The sequence below is a fragment of the Diadema setosum genome, chromosome 8 (genome assembly GCF_964275005.1).
Source record: "Diadema setosum chromosome 8, eeDiaSeto1, whole genome shotgun sequence".
In the NCBI taxonomy this organism is placed as follows: Eukaryota; Metazoa; Echinodermata; class Echinoidea; order Diadematoida; family Diadematidae; genus Diadema; species Diadema setosum.
In genome coordinates, this window is record NC_092692.1 from 18,223,285 (window position 1) to 18,238,616 (window position 15,332).

At 37.5% G+C, this 15,332-nt stretch overlaps 1 protein-coding gene across 1 annotated transcript; it reads right to left on the reverse strand.

The window, feature by feature from the left end:
- Positions 1–378: 378 nt before the first annotated feature.
- Positions 379–7,481, reverse strand: LOC140231605 (N-sulphoglucosamine sulphohydrolase-like). Its single transcript, XM_072311756.1, has 6 exons — positions 7,321–7,481; positions 4,890–5,156; positions 4,111–4,261; positions 3,103–3,332; positions 1,988–2,163; positions 379–1,552 (listed from the first exon to the last, which is right to left on the reverse strand). Exons 1-6 carry the CDS (start codon positions 7,418–7,420, stop codon positions 902–904), a joined length of 1,575 nt encoding a protein of 524 aa, XP_072167857.1. The 5' UTR covers positions 7,421–7,481; the 3' UTR covers positions 379–901.
- Between the last annotated feature and the right edge of the window lie 7,851 nt (positions 7,482–15,332).

Below are 15,332 nucleotides of genomic sequence, written 5' to 3' on the forward strand. Positions count from 1 at the left end.
TTTAAGCGGTGGGTTGGAACCATGTACAAGCTCAGTTAGCAAACGTTGTGTTTGCAGTTGCAGTCAACCTTGCTCAAGTCGACCTCGCGTAAGTCAAATAATCACCTAAGTCACAGGTCTTTTCAAGTCCTCTTCTCTTTATATTCTATTGATTCTAATCCCTCATAAGTCAAATTTTCTCTAACTCAAAGCTATTTCTTCAGTCCAAATAGATTTGACTTTGACTGAAAGGTTGACTGTATTTGATATATGAGAGGAAGTTTAGGGCCAGTTCCATAGCGATGCCTGGTTATGACATCACACTTTAGTAAACTGGTACTGTACGGTAAATTATCATCAACCTGTTACCCAGACACAGGTGAGGAAGTTCATCCTTGACTCAGCTCTCAAGTCCTGCATTTTGGTTTTGTTAAGGCTAGGGATAGCCTTGATGAATTCTTACCATGTGTAACACACGTTATGAAGTGGCACCAATGATATTTCCTCCAAAAATGCTCTCGCTTTGGGTGTAATTATAAACAATCAGCTGAAGATGCAACAACACATAAGCTGTAAGGCAGCTGTTTTTGGCATCCACCAAATTCAGTAAAATACATAAATTTCTTATTAGGCGATCCACTGAGGAATTCATCCATGCTTATTGTACCTTCAAAGTCAGATTATTGCAACAGTTTATATTCTGGCTAACCTAACTCTACCCTTGTTCCCATACAACACGTGCAGAGCACATTAGCGCAATTTGTTAATAAATTCCAGAAACATGAACACAATACTCCTGACTTTGTGTTCTGAACTCTCTCCACTGGCTTCCCATTGTTAAGTAAATGTATGTATCTTTAGAAACTGTTTTATTAAGTGCTATATAGATGTAATATATTACTAGCATTATTTTGATGTATCCTCAGTATATGAAATTGACATCCTTATCTTGGTCTGGGTCATTATAGAGTGGTCCACAGCCCCCTTTGAACCTCACACCCTCCGGGTAACAATGCCAAGTGTCATCTGTCTCCATGAGCCAGGAGTGCAGCTGATTGGTCAGATTCTGGCGGACATCTTGATGGGCAGGGTCATTGGCCAGGTTAACAACCTCATGTGGGTCATTCTGCAGGTCGTACAGTTCCCACTCATCCCGGTAGTAGTATTTATCGAGAGTCTTGAACCAGTTGGTGGGCCTCCCGCTCTCGGTGTTGTTGAGGATCTCGAGGAACGTGGGGCATGCGTACAAATCCGTTGCCATGGGATACGGGGCGCGGTTGTTGAGATTGTGGATGAGGCGGTAGCGGCGGTTGCGGATGACCCTCATCGGGTAGTACATGGTGACCTCGTGGAAGTTGTGGCTGGCGTAGACGTGATCCCAGCCAGTAGAGGGCTCACTGTGGGTCAATGGGAGCATGGAGTGCCCGGTCAGCTTGGTGGCTGATTCTGTCTCCTCCTTGACTCCAGTCTGCTGTCTCTTTGAGGGTGGGCCCTCTTTACCGGGACTGGAGATCCCGAACCAGTCCAACACTGTGGGGACTATGTCCATGGTACTTGTCATAGCATCGCTGACCTGCAATGATATACATATTACATTGTATGCAAGAGTGAGGTAAACACTGTCACCCCATTTATCCAGGACAACCCAGATCAAACTGGATGTTGATGGGAGTATAATAGCACAATATTAGAGAAATACGACATGCTTCAATCTAATGATGCAGATGATAGATAACCCTTATCCTATTAATACAGAACTGGTTTGTGAAATCGATAGTGACCCTCACACAGAAATTCATTCTCTCATACAAGAACAGAATAAAACACAATATGTGGAATCTCTACTCAGCAATACAGCAACAACATATCCAATTTTTTTTTTTGCTGTTTCAAATCATATCTACCCTACACTCTGCATGTTACCTGTATCACACTGTAAGATAGATAGAGAGAAGAGGAAGAGGAGAGAGAGAAGGCATGGTTTGAACAAATAGGATGTACAACTTACCTGTCCCCATCTATCCCTCACAAAAGGGTTTGAGACCAGCATTGGTTCACCCATCCCAGGTTCAAATAGGTTGGTCTTGGCGTTTGGAAATGGGATGCCGTTGTCAGAAGTGTAGATGATCAGAGTGTCATTCAGGTGACCAACTCTCTCCAGCTCAGCAAGTAACATTCCAATTCCTGCAAGTACCAAGGAAACAAATGCACTAAACTGACAAGGTCAAAGGTCAGAAAGCTGATGACTATGCTATGAAAGTCAACTCCTTCACAAAGTCTGACAGTAGGCCTCCAGTTGCAGTCAACAGTAATCTCAAATTTAGGACAACACACCATACATAGCATTCACTTCACCCGACAAATGAAAAATATCCTGTTATTATTGGTTTGAATATAACTTTGGCATTCTAGGAAATCCTAACACATTCAACAGACATTGACATCTCTCAAGGATACATTTCATATATGATAACTTTACAAAAGAATAGAGTTTAACACAGTATGCTATTCATCAAACCAAATTACATTCTAACACAATTGGGAGAAGGACAACATTTGGCAGAAATGAATAATACCTGTAAAACATTCTCATCACTAAGTACATATAAAATTTACACAACTGAATTATGTTCAACACTTTATGACATTGAAGGAAAGTATAAAATCCGATATATCTTCTTCTGAAAATCTGTACAAGATATGACCCTTGTAAACCTTTCTTCCCCATTCTATTATGAAGTCAAATGCATTATGCATGTAGGGCATTTACTTTGTCGCTGCATAGGCAAATGAATCTAAACATTTTAAAGTTGTGTAGTACAACTAGGGAGTATAGCATGTAGGGCCTATTCCAGAGCACATTGTGATTGTAAATGATTACATAGTTCTCATCACTTTCTTTGTACATCCTCTTCCTTTTCCCTTCATTTCACTATTTTACTCATAGAATTTTAACAAAATAACAGTTACAGGAAATGAAGAGGCATTGTGGCTCAATTTGTAAGGCCACCAACAATCAATCATGAGATCTCTGGTTGCAGCAGTGGTGCCCCAAGGCATGGCAAAACAATATGACTATTATACAACTTATATATAAAAAGACAAATACTTGCTTGCACTTACCAGAGTCGAGTCGGCTGAGTGAAGTGTACTGCTTGGTAATGTCCACTCTCGTGGCCAGGGTGTCTGGCAGGAAATAAGGAACGTGGACATCCTTGGGGTCATAGTACCGAGGTGTCCAGTCCTCGATGATCCCCATGCCTTTTTCTCCGTTGCCGTATTTCTCGCAGAACTCCCCATACTTTCCCCCGCAGCGGTGTGCATCATTGAAACCAACATACAACATGAAGGGACTAGAAATGCCAATGAACAGCAGCAGAGAAGAAAGGAAGAGATGAGAAAGATGAGAATCCAGTGAAATATGCAAACATCAAGGTGCATTCCCTGATGAAATACTTACGTTCTGCGTGCTTCCACAGAATATAGCAAAACAATAACAAAAACAAATTTTCTTACTGCAGACTCACAAAAACTCACAAAAACTTACAAAGTTTTCTGAATTATCCTAACATACAAATGATGCTCTATCTTTTATATAGAATGTAAAATATTTCAATTGGCTGTTCTAGTCTTGATGCAAGTCAGAAATTCAATCAAGGGCAAGTCAGGTTCACTTCACTGAGACATATTTTCTTGGTGTCCACAAAAATTCAATTTGATGTCATATGACTTAATTGATAGTAGACCGTAACATTACAACATCAATGTTGACAACTATAACAACAAACGTAAACTGATCATGTCCCCAGGATAAAGCTCACTCACTTCTCTATCTCTGGGCAGCATTCCAGCCTTGCTGTCACTTTCTAACACACACGTGGAAAAAAAAATTACCCACAATAACATTCACCTTCCTACCAGATACCAGGCTATTCCTTTAGCTAGAAAGCAAAGTTGAGATGAGGCTCAGGTGCCACATATAGTAGGGCTTGAACCTTGGGCCTTACTGAGATCACAGCATGTAAACTGACTGAATCATGGCAACTACACCTCTTGTGTGCTTCACCATCAAATCAGGCAAAAGTTTGCCTTTATTTTAAAGGTTTATTTTAAAGGTGCTCTCATGCATACCTTGTTTTATTTTGTGCAAAGAATTCCCGGACGTATAACTTCATCTGGGTAATGTTGCGGGCACACTGGAGCATGGGCAGCGTGTCGCTATCCCGCTCAAAATCGAACTTGTAAACGTATGTCGGCCCCACATGTTTCTTTCCAATCATTCCTGTAAACAAACAGATAAACCCAGTAGTAATACATAATAACTGTCCACAAGTCATGTCCAGTCTCTTCACGTATACACAACATTCTACATCATTATCTCTGGCATCTTCTACACACAAAAATTTCCGTCATCGTAAATCATGCAGATAGTGGAACTTCACAATGATAATCCCAGACGAATCATTGATATTGTTACTTTTGCTCATTTTTGTACTTTGAGTTATTGATGTTATATGTCAGCTGAAATATATATGAAAATGTTGCATGAAAATAACACACCTTTTTGCATCATTTTCAGAAGCACTAGCCATTACATAAGATCACTCATAATGCATTACTAGCATAGAAGTTTGTAATCTTGAATAATCAGGACAGGGATACAAAGTACAAAAAAGATGCACAAAAATATAAGACAGTGCACTACCATTATAACAAACAGAGTTATAAAATTTTTGTTACAATGAAATAAAAATTCAGGCCTCAACATTATTAGCTTTACATTTTTTATTGTTTATTTGTTCAGTTTTAATGAAATTTTGATATAACAAAAGAAATCGGCTGGTTCATAGGACTTTCCTCTAACAGGAGTCGACTGTAGTGTGTGACAATACAAGTTTCTCATTGCTTACCTGTGTGTATACCGTATGGCTCCAGCAGCAAGGGAAGGCTCTTGACAGTATCAAAAGACATGAAGTGGTTCTCCTTGTGGTGCAGACCATACATGCCGTTCTGGTGCTGCGGCATACCGGTCAGGATCACTGAGCGGCTCGGGGAACAGCTGCTGACGGACGTGTAGGCATTGCGGATTGTCACGCTCTGCTCGGCCAGACGTGCCATATTCGGCATCTTGCAGGCAGTGTTGTTATACACCGATGTCTCAAACCCAACATCATCGGCTTTTTGGTGTGTGATGCGTGTTTGTTTGGATGTTTTTGTGATGATGACAGACAGAAGATGGTTTGAAATAGATGGAATGCATTAAATGAGATTTAACAAATGGTTGCATGAAACATTTCAACATCATTTTTCAAAAAAAATTGCAAGCAAAATAACTCATTATATCAGTGAAGTCTTAAAAATGAATACTATCATGGCATCTCATAGCTTACCTTTGGATTTTCATGCATTTCCATCACACACACACACACACACACATACAAAAAGAGATATTTTGTTGACAACTTAAAAGTTATGTAGACATAGATTTTGCTAGGCAGGATTGAGAGCAATAAACTTTGTGATATGAGGGGGAATGAATGCATTGCTGTTGACGCCATAAATTGTTGAGTGTATAGATTATGTAAGGGACAGACTTCTAAAAACATTACACAGACATTCTCTGCTAAATCAACAAATCTAAACTTGCTGTGGGTGTATCATAATCTCATTATCATAAAGCAAGAAACTCTTCAGTCATCAATCTTGAGCATCAATTTTACTTTCTTGAACTTGCTAAGAAAAAAGAAGAGGATTATCCATCATCTGAATATTGTATGCTTCCTACCATATGGCTCAATTAACTTCTTTCCATTCTCAATGTACCATCAGATATTAATTCAACTGCAGTCTCTGCCATACGACTACGGTAAATGGTATGAAGAAAACTTCTGCAAACATATCAGCAATACCAACGACACCTAGGCAAAGTTCAAATCATGGAAGACAACTGATTTTAAACGGAAACCTAGATGAATCGAATCAACACTTGAAATTCTAGATTTTCATTTGAAAACCCTGCTTGAATATACATTCTACTCTGCTTTTATTGACTGGAAAGGTGACAAGGTGCAAGTGATACGTGTATCTCATTCTCAGTTTCAAAAACAGAATATACACACACACTGTGACACACACACACACACACACTTCACGATCCTGACATACAAATGGCACAATCAAATGTCAATAAACTCTCCAAAGCTTCAAAGGAACTGATACACCCATGAATGACATGATGTGGATACAAACAATCTTTTAAAATTCAGTGGCCAAAGGGCACTGGTTCTACAAATACATAGTCTGTCATAGATCTGTTATATCTTTGGCGAGATATTATTATTTGATGAGAACTGTCAATATATTAATAATTAAATCATTAAGTTTATAACTTTTATCTCCAGCAAAGTATTGTCTGTCTACTAGACTATAAAACTACTTAACCAGTGATGTCATGTTGAGCCGATTGACCAGCACAAATTCACATATTATTATGGCAACCTAAAACCGTCACTGTAACTTTGTTTTGAATGCTTTAACCCTATCAAATGTTCAACCTTCAAAAATGTAATATTGTTTTTCCTTTACCTTACTCAAATCTAAATCAGTTTTGGCAAATTAGGCAAACTTAGAACTCTGATCCTTTTGCCTAAATTATTCTCTAGGTAGTTTTTTTTTTCTTACTTTCGTTTGCAAATTTTACATTCATTAGTTTCTGCAGGCTCTCTTTCACTCATTTGGTATTTTTCTTAATCCTCAAGGGGCTATTATACCTACTTTTAGCATTAGCATGTATAATTTACATAACTGCGACCAGCCCCAACGTGAAGTTTCCACAGTATAACTGTGCACAAGGACCGGTCCAGGGTTAGTATACATATGTAACCGGCTTTAGTATATATGCAGCCTATCATTGCATCACATTCAGTGATGACAAATTTGGTTTGGACAAAGGCAAAGCCAAAGTCAAAGAAAGCAAAGGCCGAAAGCTTAGTAACACTAACTTGTTACATTACATTAGTGGTACTCTGGGGTGGGTGAATAGAAAGTGCTGAACACATTCTGTTAAAATGAAGCCCGGGAGCAAGAGATTGCAGAGATTGCATGTCATGATGTGGCCTGTTCTGCGACCAGCCCGAACGTGAAGTTAAAAGGAGCTCCTGCAGTCCTGGGTTGAGGAGGCCCTATCCGGTATCATACGCACTACCCCGCTGTGATCCCGTGCACAGCACGGGAGGTGGCCGGTCGGAAGGTCTCCTCCCACCGCCGCCCTGGCACACGCAACCACGAGCCACTAACGTTACAGTAGGCCTACTAACGTTAGTATGCAAAACATGAACTTACCAATGATAATAAGAACATTCCGCTTGTCGTTCACGTTCACAGCATACGTCGTTATACACAGTGCAGTTGTTATGAGCACTAGAAGTGGCTGCGACTTCATTTTGTTTAGTTGTTGTCAAGGTCAACTGAGAAAAAAAAGTTGACTCTTTCCACCACACAAGGCACCACCACACAAGGCACCAGCGAATCTCACCTCCCTGAATGAAGACCAAAGTAGTTAGGCAGTGTACCAGCTCCCCAGCGTGGAGCGATGTCAACAACAACAAGTGTTTCTCTAACCCCCTAGCTGTGCGCCGCGGCACCTCCTCCTCCTCAAGTTTGCGGTACTAGTATCAGCTCAGGCTTACGCCTACGGTCAAACCTTAGAGAGGTGCACTGGGTACATCGATGTACAATGTATGGTTGAGGGGTCTAGATATCGCGCACGTAAATTTGAAATGCTCTTATAATAGAAGTTATTCTATAATCGTACCTGAATTTCTCAATGAATATCACGAAAAAGCAGAAAAATCACCTCCCAGAATCTCCTGATGATACGATGACGGAGTAGTGCGCTGTCGCCGTTTGTATGTCGGACTTTCTTTTATGCGTTCAATTTCTCGGGGTATGTAAAGATCGCGCAGCTGCCCTCTGTAGTTTCATGCGTGAAAGTGTCTGCCCCTCTGCGGCTGTAACGTGCTCCGGCTTTCGTAGAATATTTTTTCACTTGATATTAAATTTGTCCCTGTTATAAGCAACAGCAGTTTTACCTAACTTGTGTATATTATTGTTATTATTATTATTATATGTGTTATTATTATTATCATTATTATTATTATTATTGTTATTATTATTATCATCATTATTACTATTATCACCACCACCATCATCGATCATCATAATCATCATCATCATTATCATTTTCATTATTATTATTATCACTTCCACCACCATCATCATTTTATCATTCTTATTATCATTATTTCTATCATTGATATTTTCATAATCGTTAATGATTTTCATTTATAAAGTTTTCTTACAATATTTCTAATCACTTTAACCAATAATATACACGTAATATAAAATGGAAAAAAGTAAAATATGAACATATACTTTGTGTGTGTGTGTGTGTGTGTGTGTGTGTGTGTGTGTGTGTTTGTGTGTGTGCTTACCCATTCGTCACCCTCTCATTTTCGTCACCCATTTGTCACACTCTCATCTAATTTGTTTTCTTCATATTATGGCCCTCCCCTGTCACAAATATATCACAAGTTAGCGCAAGAAATCACAAGCAAATTCAAATTGAAATCACACTTCAACTTCGATAGACTGAAATATTTATTCCTTTGTAATATTATAATCGTTGTGTTAAAATTTGACTTAAAACAACATTTATTAACAGTATTTCAGCGTAGCTGGCAGCATACATTGTTCTTGTGTATGATGACGTCACGTGGTAAACGATCGATCGAACAAATTACGAATTCTATCGACTACGAACGAGACAAGCGAGACGACACGTCTAGGCTACAACATCCTTAGAACAGATTTTAAGGGAAGGTAGGTTTGCACAAGGTAAAAAATTGGAAATTTAGTGGAAAATTCGTTGGAAATCAAAATTTCTTACCTGCTTCCTTCTCATGTTGAGCGGTAAGTCAGGTATGTTTATTCCATGGGCGTATCGGCAAATTTTGCGCTTAGTCCTACGCGTAATATCGCTTGCTATACGCAGTTACGCTATGCGCGATCATTAGGTCCCTGCGCGAGATCTAGTACCCTTACTATACAATGTACGAAACATGTAAACACAAGACGGCTCACAATATGTATAGTAAGGGTACTAGGTCTCGCGCAGGGACGTAATGATCGCGCATAGCGTAACTGCGTATAGCAAGCGATATTACGCGTAGGACTAAGCGCAAAATTTGCCGATACGCCCATGGAATAAACATACCTGACTTACCGCTCAACATGAGAAGGAAGCAGGTAAAAAATTTTGATTTCCAACAAATTTTCCACTAAATTTCCAATTTTTTACCTTGTACAAACCTACCTTCCCTTAAAATCTGTTCTAAGGATGTTGTAGCCTAGACGTGTCGTCTCGCTTGTCTCGTTCGTAGTCGATAGAATTCGTAATTTGTTCGATCGATCGTTTACCACGTGACGTCATCATACACAAGAACAATGTATACTGCCAGCTACGCTGAAATACTGTTAATAAATATTGTTTTAAGTCAAATTTTAACACAACGATTATAATATTACAAAGGAATAAATATTTAAGTCTATGGAACTTGAAGTGTGATTTCAATTTGAATTTGCTTGTGATTTCCATTGCGCTAACTTGTGATATATTTGTGACAGGAGAGGGCCATAACCATAATGATACTGAAGAAAACAAATTAGATGAGAGTGTGACAAATGGGTGACGAAAATGAGAGGGTGACGAATGGGTATAAGCACACACACAACACACACACACACACACACACACACACACACAAAACATATGTTCATATTTTACTTTTTTCCATTTTATATTACTTGTATATTATTGGTTAAAGTGATTAGAAATATTGTAAGAAAACTTTATAATTGAAAATCATTAACGATTATGAAAATATCAATGATAAAAATAATGATAATAAGAATGATAAAATGATGATGGTGGTGGAAGTGATAATAATAATGAAAATGATAATGATGATGATGATTATGATGATCGATGATGGTGGTGGTGATAATTAATAGTAATAATGATAATAGTAATAATGATAATAATAGTAATAATAATAATAATAATAATAATAATAATAATAATAATAACACATATAATAATGATAACAATAATATACTGAGTACCAGGATACACAAGTTAGGTAAAACTGCTGTTGCTTAACAGGGACAAATTTAATATCAAGTGAAAAAATATTCTACGAAAGCCGGAGCACGTTACAGCCGCAGAGGGGCAGACACTTTCACGCATGAAACTACAGAGGGCAGCTGCGCGATCTTTACATACCCCGAGAAATTGAACGCATAAAAAAAAGTCCGACATACAAACGGCGACAGCGCACTACTCCGTCATCGTATCATCAGGAGATTCTGGGAGGTGATTTTTCTGCATTTTCGTGATATTCACTGAGAAATTCAGGTACGATTATGGAATAACTTCTATTATAAGAGCATTTCAAATTTTCGTGCGCGATATCTAGACCCCTCAACCATACACCAAAAAGAGTACAGAAGGATTTTATCTACTTCCCAGGTCAGGACCGGATCATGATCATGGTCATGCTCGCCGACCGATCACATAGACATCGTGTTGATGGCTGCCCTAGGACTAGTTGGAGTACTCCTCAGTCGCGTGTAAACATGTAAACGGTTGTAATCGATGGGAATGCGCACATAAACTATCTAACGTAAGAGCACTACCAACAAGATGATACACTCTTCTGATTTATAATATGTATCGAAAATTTAATATTTAATATGTGATGGTGATGATGAAGTAACTCATACTAATCAAAATCGTATAGCAGGTCTGAAATGTTAGGTAAGTTTACAATGAGAATCTTGCTATGCGGGTCTAATTAGTAAGACTAGGCAGAGAAAATACCGGAAAAGAAGAGAGAATGGGGAAAAAAAATGAGATGTATAAAACACCGGTGGGGCCATGAAACTGGATTTATATATCCATCAGGTATCATATCAGCGAAAAACAAGAAGTATACAACGGCGGTCACACCGTCTTAAATAATATGATATAAATATATATTTATACCAATTGCCTTGATTTTAATTAAAATCAAGGCAATTGGCATTTAATGCATTCCTCTATTGTAAATATTATAACTATTCATTTATTTATATATTTATGGATAAATATAGAAAAAGTATGTTTATGTGTGTGTGTGTGTGTGAAAATGGTAATTTGTGGGACATAAATAAATAAAGCAGTAATGTGCTTATTCTGCTGTACACATAACAAGACATATTTATGAATGAATGTACTCATAGGTGAAAGAAGAGATGAATAAATTGACTTTGACAATAACTTGGTTACACGATAAATCAATAACAAATTTAAATAAACATGATCTCATGATACATCATTGTACTAGTATACTAGCTCCATGATTGTACCATTGGACCTACATGTTCTTTCTTCGGCACCCACTCTGCAATGACCAGGAGGTGTGTATTTCTGAAAGGATTCTTTGTATGTTTGTGTTTTATTTTGCAATGCTTCAGTTTGTTTCTTTCTTTCTTTTTTCAAGATAAAGATAGGGAAAGGGAGATGGGGAGAAATACAAAATGAAAGGGATAATAGAAGAGATTAAGATGCACATTGTTCTAAGACAATAATTGAGCAAAACCAGAAACAACAAAAAAAAAAAATACATGTTCATTTTGGTCAAATTTACTTGTTTAAGTTTCCTTGATATTTTCATTAAACAAAAACCAACTAAAAAAATAAAACATTTTCCTTGCTTTTTGAAGATTATCAAGCTCATGCTTCCCCTGCAGCTCAACTGTTTTCTTTTCTTTCCAAGTCTGTGCACATAGGAACTCAATTAGTGAAAATGTATCTCAAGCATCTGTATTGTCATTTCATGGTAAAATAACATTACAGATATGATTTGTTTTAGTGGTAACTAATAAAGGGAACATAAAGGGAAGGGGAACAGATAAAGTACTAAATATTACTGACTAGATCAACTGTAAATGTAACCGGTAAACAACATCCTCATTGGTTAATGTCAAGAGCAATATATGATTGAAACCAGAACAAATAGAGATGATATTAATACTAAGCCAAGCTCTTGGTTTGGTTTAGCAGAAGTGTGCACAGCTCTGGGAGAAGATCTGTAAGTGCACAGTGACAGAAGATATACAGTCAACCTCGCCTAAGTCGAATCTATTTGGACTAAAGAAATAGGTTCAACTTATGAGGGATTAAAATCAATAGAATATAAAAAGAAGAGGACTTGAAAAGACCTTTAAATTGGGCGATTATTCGACTTATGTGAGGTCGAAGTAAGCAAGGTTGACTGTACCTTTGTGGAACAGATGAGCTTGGAAGACAGAAAACTTTGTTCATGCAGTAAATACCGGACAATAGTATATACAGGTTTATTTACTAACTAGTCTCGGCATGGAAGAAATCATTTGAAAGCTATACAAGGACCATCCCTTGGCATTGTCTTTCAAAACTGACTTACCAAGGTAATTTCAGCTTAAGGCCATAATACCTGTATGTAATTTGAGACATTTAAGGCACACACAATGTATAAAATCCATAACTAAAATATTTCAACGTCCTGATACTCATTCTTACACTCTATCAACCTATCAACACTCTCACCATCACTCCACATCTCACACTTTACAGTCATAGTGTATTTCAGTCTTTAAACTAAAAGTTCAGCATGTTACACATGAAAATGAATACTGCAACTTACTCCAGCCACTTTCCTTCAAAACACATCAAACAGCTGAAAATTCTTCTCAAAGAACACGACCTTCTTTTCGTTTACAGTAATTATTATCTTTATTCAATTTCATTCAATGAAAATTTATTGCATAAATGATATGCATTTGAAGAGTTTGTTTGCAAAAACTGATAAGTCCATATTTGCCAAATGGAGATATTTGCGATTAAAGGTCAAGAAAAATAAAGAGAATAATAAGAAAATTTGTGCTTCTTTTGACCATAACTTCAAAAATATACCTTTATATGTAGTGACCAATATATCATTTAAAAGGTATTATTTTGTACTTTATGACAGAGACCATAACTCAAAATCGTTAAAAATGGACTAATCGGTTTTTGCAAACAAACTCTCCATTTGTATACAAGTACTTGAATGTGTATAGAACAGATAAATGAAAATGAAATTGTACAACCATTACCTGGAAACAAATGTACAATATCTGGTGATGCTGGGTCCTTACTACAGAATGAAGTCAGTGTGTAGTCAAAATATAATCCATGTTTCCAAATCTAACTTGTTCCTACCATCCACCCTAACCTCAAGCTCCCAGAATAAACATGCAATGCACACACACATGCACACACACACACACACACACACACACACACACCACCACCACCACCACCACCACCACCACCAAACATGTACTACATGTATTTAAAACATGAAACAACTAGATTCTTCAAAGGAATATGGCACTATGTAGGCCTATATAAAGTCACACCACATGGGATACAGCACCAGGCTCACTCATGCGGTAATCAGCTCCTACAGATATGGATAGCAAATATTTCTCACATACATGTACGCATGTATCTTTCTCTCTCATTCAACTAAATAATTGACATTCTTCATGATGTCTCTCAAATTTTCAAATTCAATAATATATACAATAGATTTCTAAGATCTGATGTATTTACATGCTATCTTTTATGAGGGATAATAATGTATGTTCAGTCATCTCTGCATAAGTCATCTTGAGAAGACTGAGGAAAGACATCGACTTAGGTGACATTTGACTTGGGTGTGTACAGAGGAATAACACACATGGAATGGTATGGTTTTTGGTCGTGATAGGGGATTCAGATTTTAATCAACTTTTTGTGAGATACATGTAAGAAATCACTTATAAAATATTAAAGAGCATACAATTCTATGACAAATTCAAAGTCTACTTGATTGAAATCACTCTTGAAAAGGCTTAGATATCCAAAAAGCAGGGTAAAAACAAAGTAATAGAAAGGTGGGTCCCATCTTTCAGTAAGACCTCTTTGTTTTGGGATATCTCAGCCATTTCAAAACCAATTTTCATCAAATAAAGTCTGAATTCCTCTTAGTTCTGTATGTTCTTTCATATTTCATTTAAAGGTTTTTCATTATCTCACAAAAAAGTTGGAAACCAGAAGGTCCATCTCAGCCAAAACTAAACCATCCCTTTAAATGCAATTGGGAGTTGTAAGTTTTATCGACTTTGCCGATTATCTGACATATGTGCTGTCAACTTATGTGGTATGTGGAGTTGATTTACTTTGACAACTTTTACTGACATACCAAACACACCATTAGTAAAAGATTTACCAAACATTTTAAGAGCAGATTAGCTCATGAAACTACTCTGAACTCCAGCACTGGTGGTGCACAGACAATGACAATTTCGCGAAATATTACACTTGAAACACACATGTATGGAGTACACAGTTTGAAGAGCTAACTGTATTATATTGTGACCATGAATTCAGTTCTGCGGTAACGGCATCTACCTATTTCCAGCGTTCATGCACCAGTTTGTGCTCTAGGATCATTAAAATGTGCAAGTAATTGCTACTACCTCTGACTAATACTCGGTACCATAGACTACATCTACTACATTATCATATGACATATCCTCAGGTCCACTGCAACATCGGTTGTAATTTTAGTGAGGAGTAAATGTGTTTCACAACAAAATCAACAAACTTGAGCTGAACAAAATCATGCTGCCATTGCTCTAGCACTGTTTGAGATTTTACATGCATTCTCTCATTAATTGTTTTATCACATTGATATCAAATTGCTGGAAAACAGGTACTAGTAGCTGCAAGGCACATCACTTCTATGAATGCATCTTTATACTTATGACCGACACATTTCACTGGCATCTGCCTCTGCGGTCTGCCAATTACTGGTACAGTGCACGCCTGTTCTAACGAACACGTTTATAATGATTGAAATTCCGGTTACACCGAAGTAGAAATTTAGGCTGCAAAATTATCAGCTCTATGTATTTTTATTGTTTAGTTGTTCAGTTATAATGGAACTTGATATAACAAAAGAAAACTGCTGGCCCCAAGGATTTCGTTATAATGGGAGTCTACTGTACATGAATTCACTCACACAAGTTTCATCCCAAGACAAAAGGGCAGTACATGTATCAAAGTGGCAGTGTGGTGGAATGGTACAGGGTCATGGTTGGTAGTTCTGCAATGCTGCAGAATTTGTCCCAACCTAGCAAACACCGGGTATGCCCACTTCCTCATGGTTGCAGCAATAATCCTC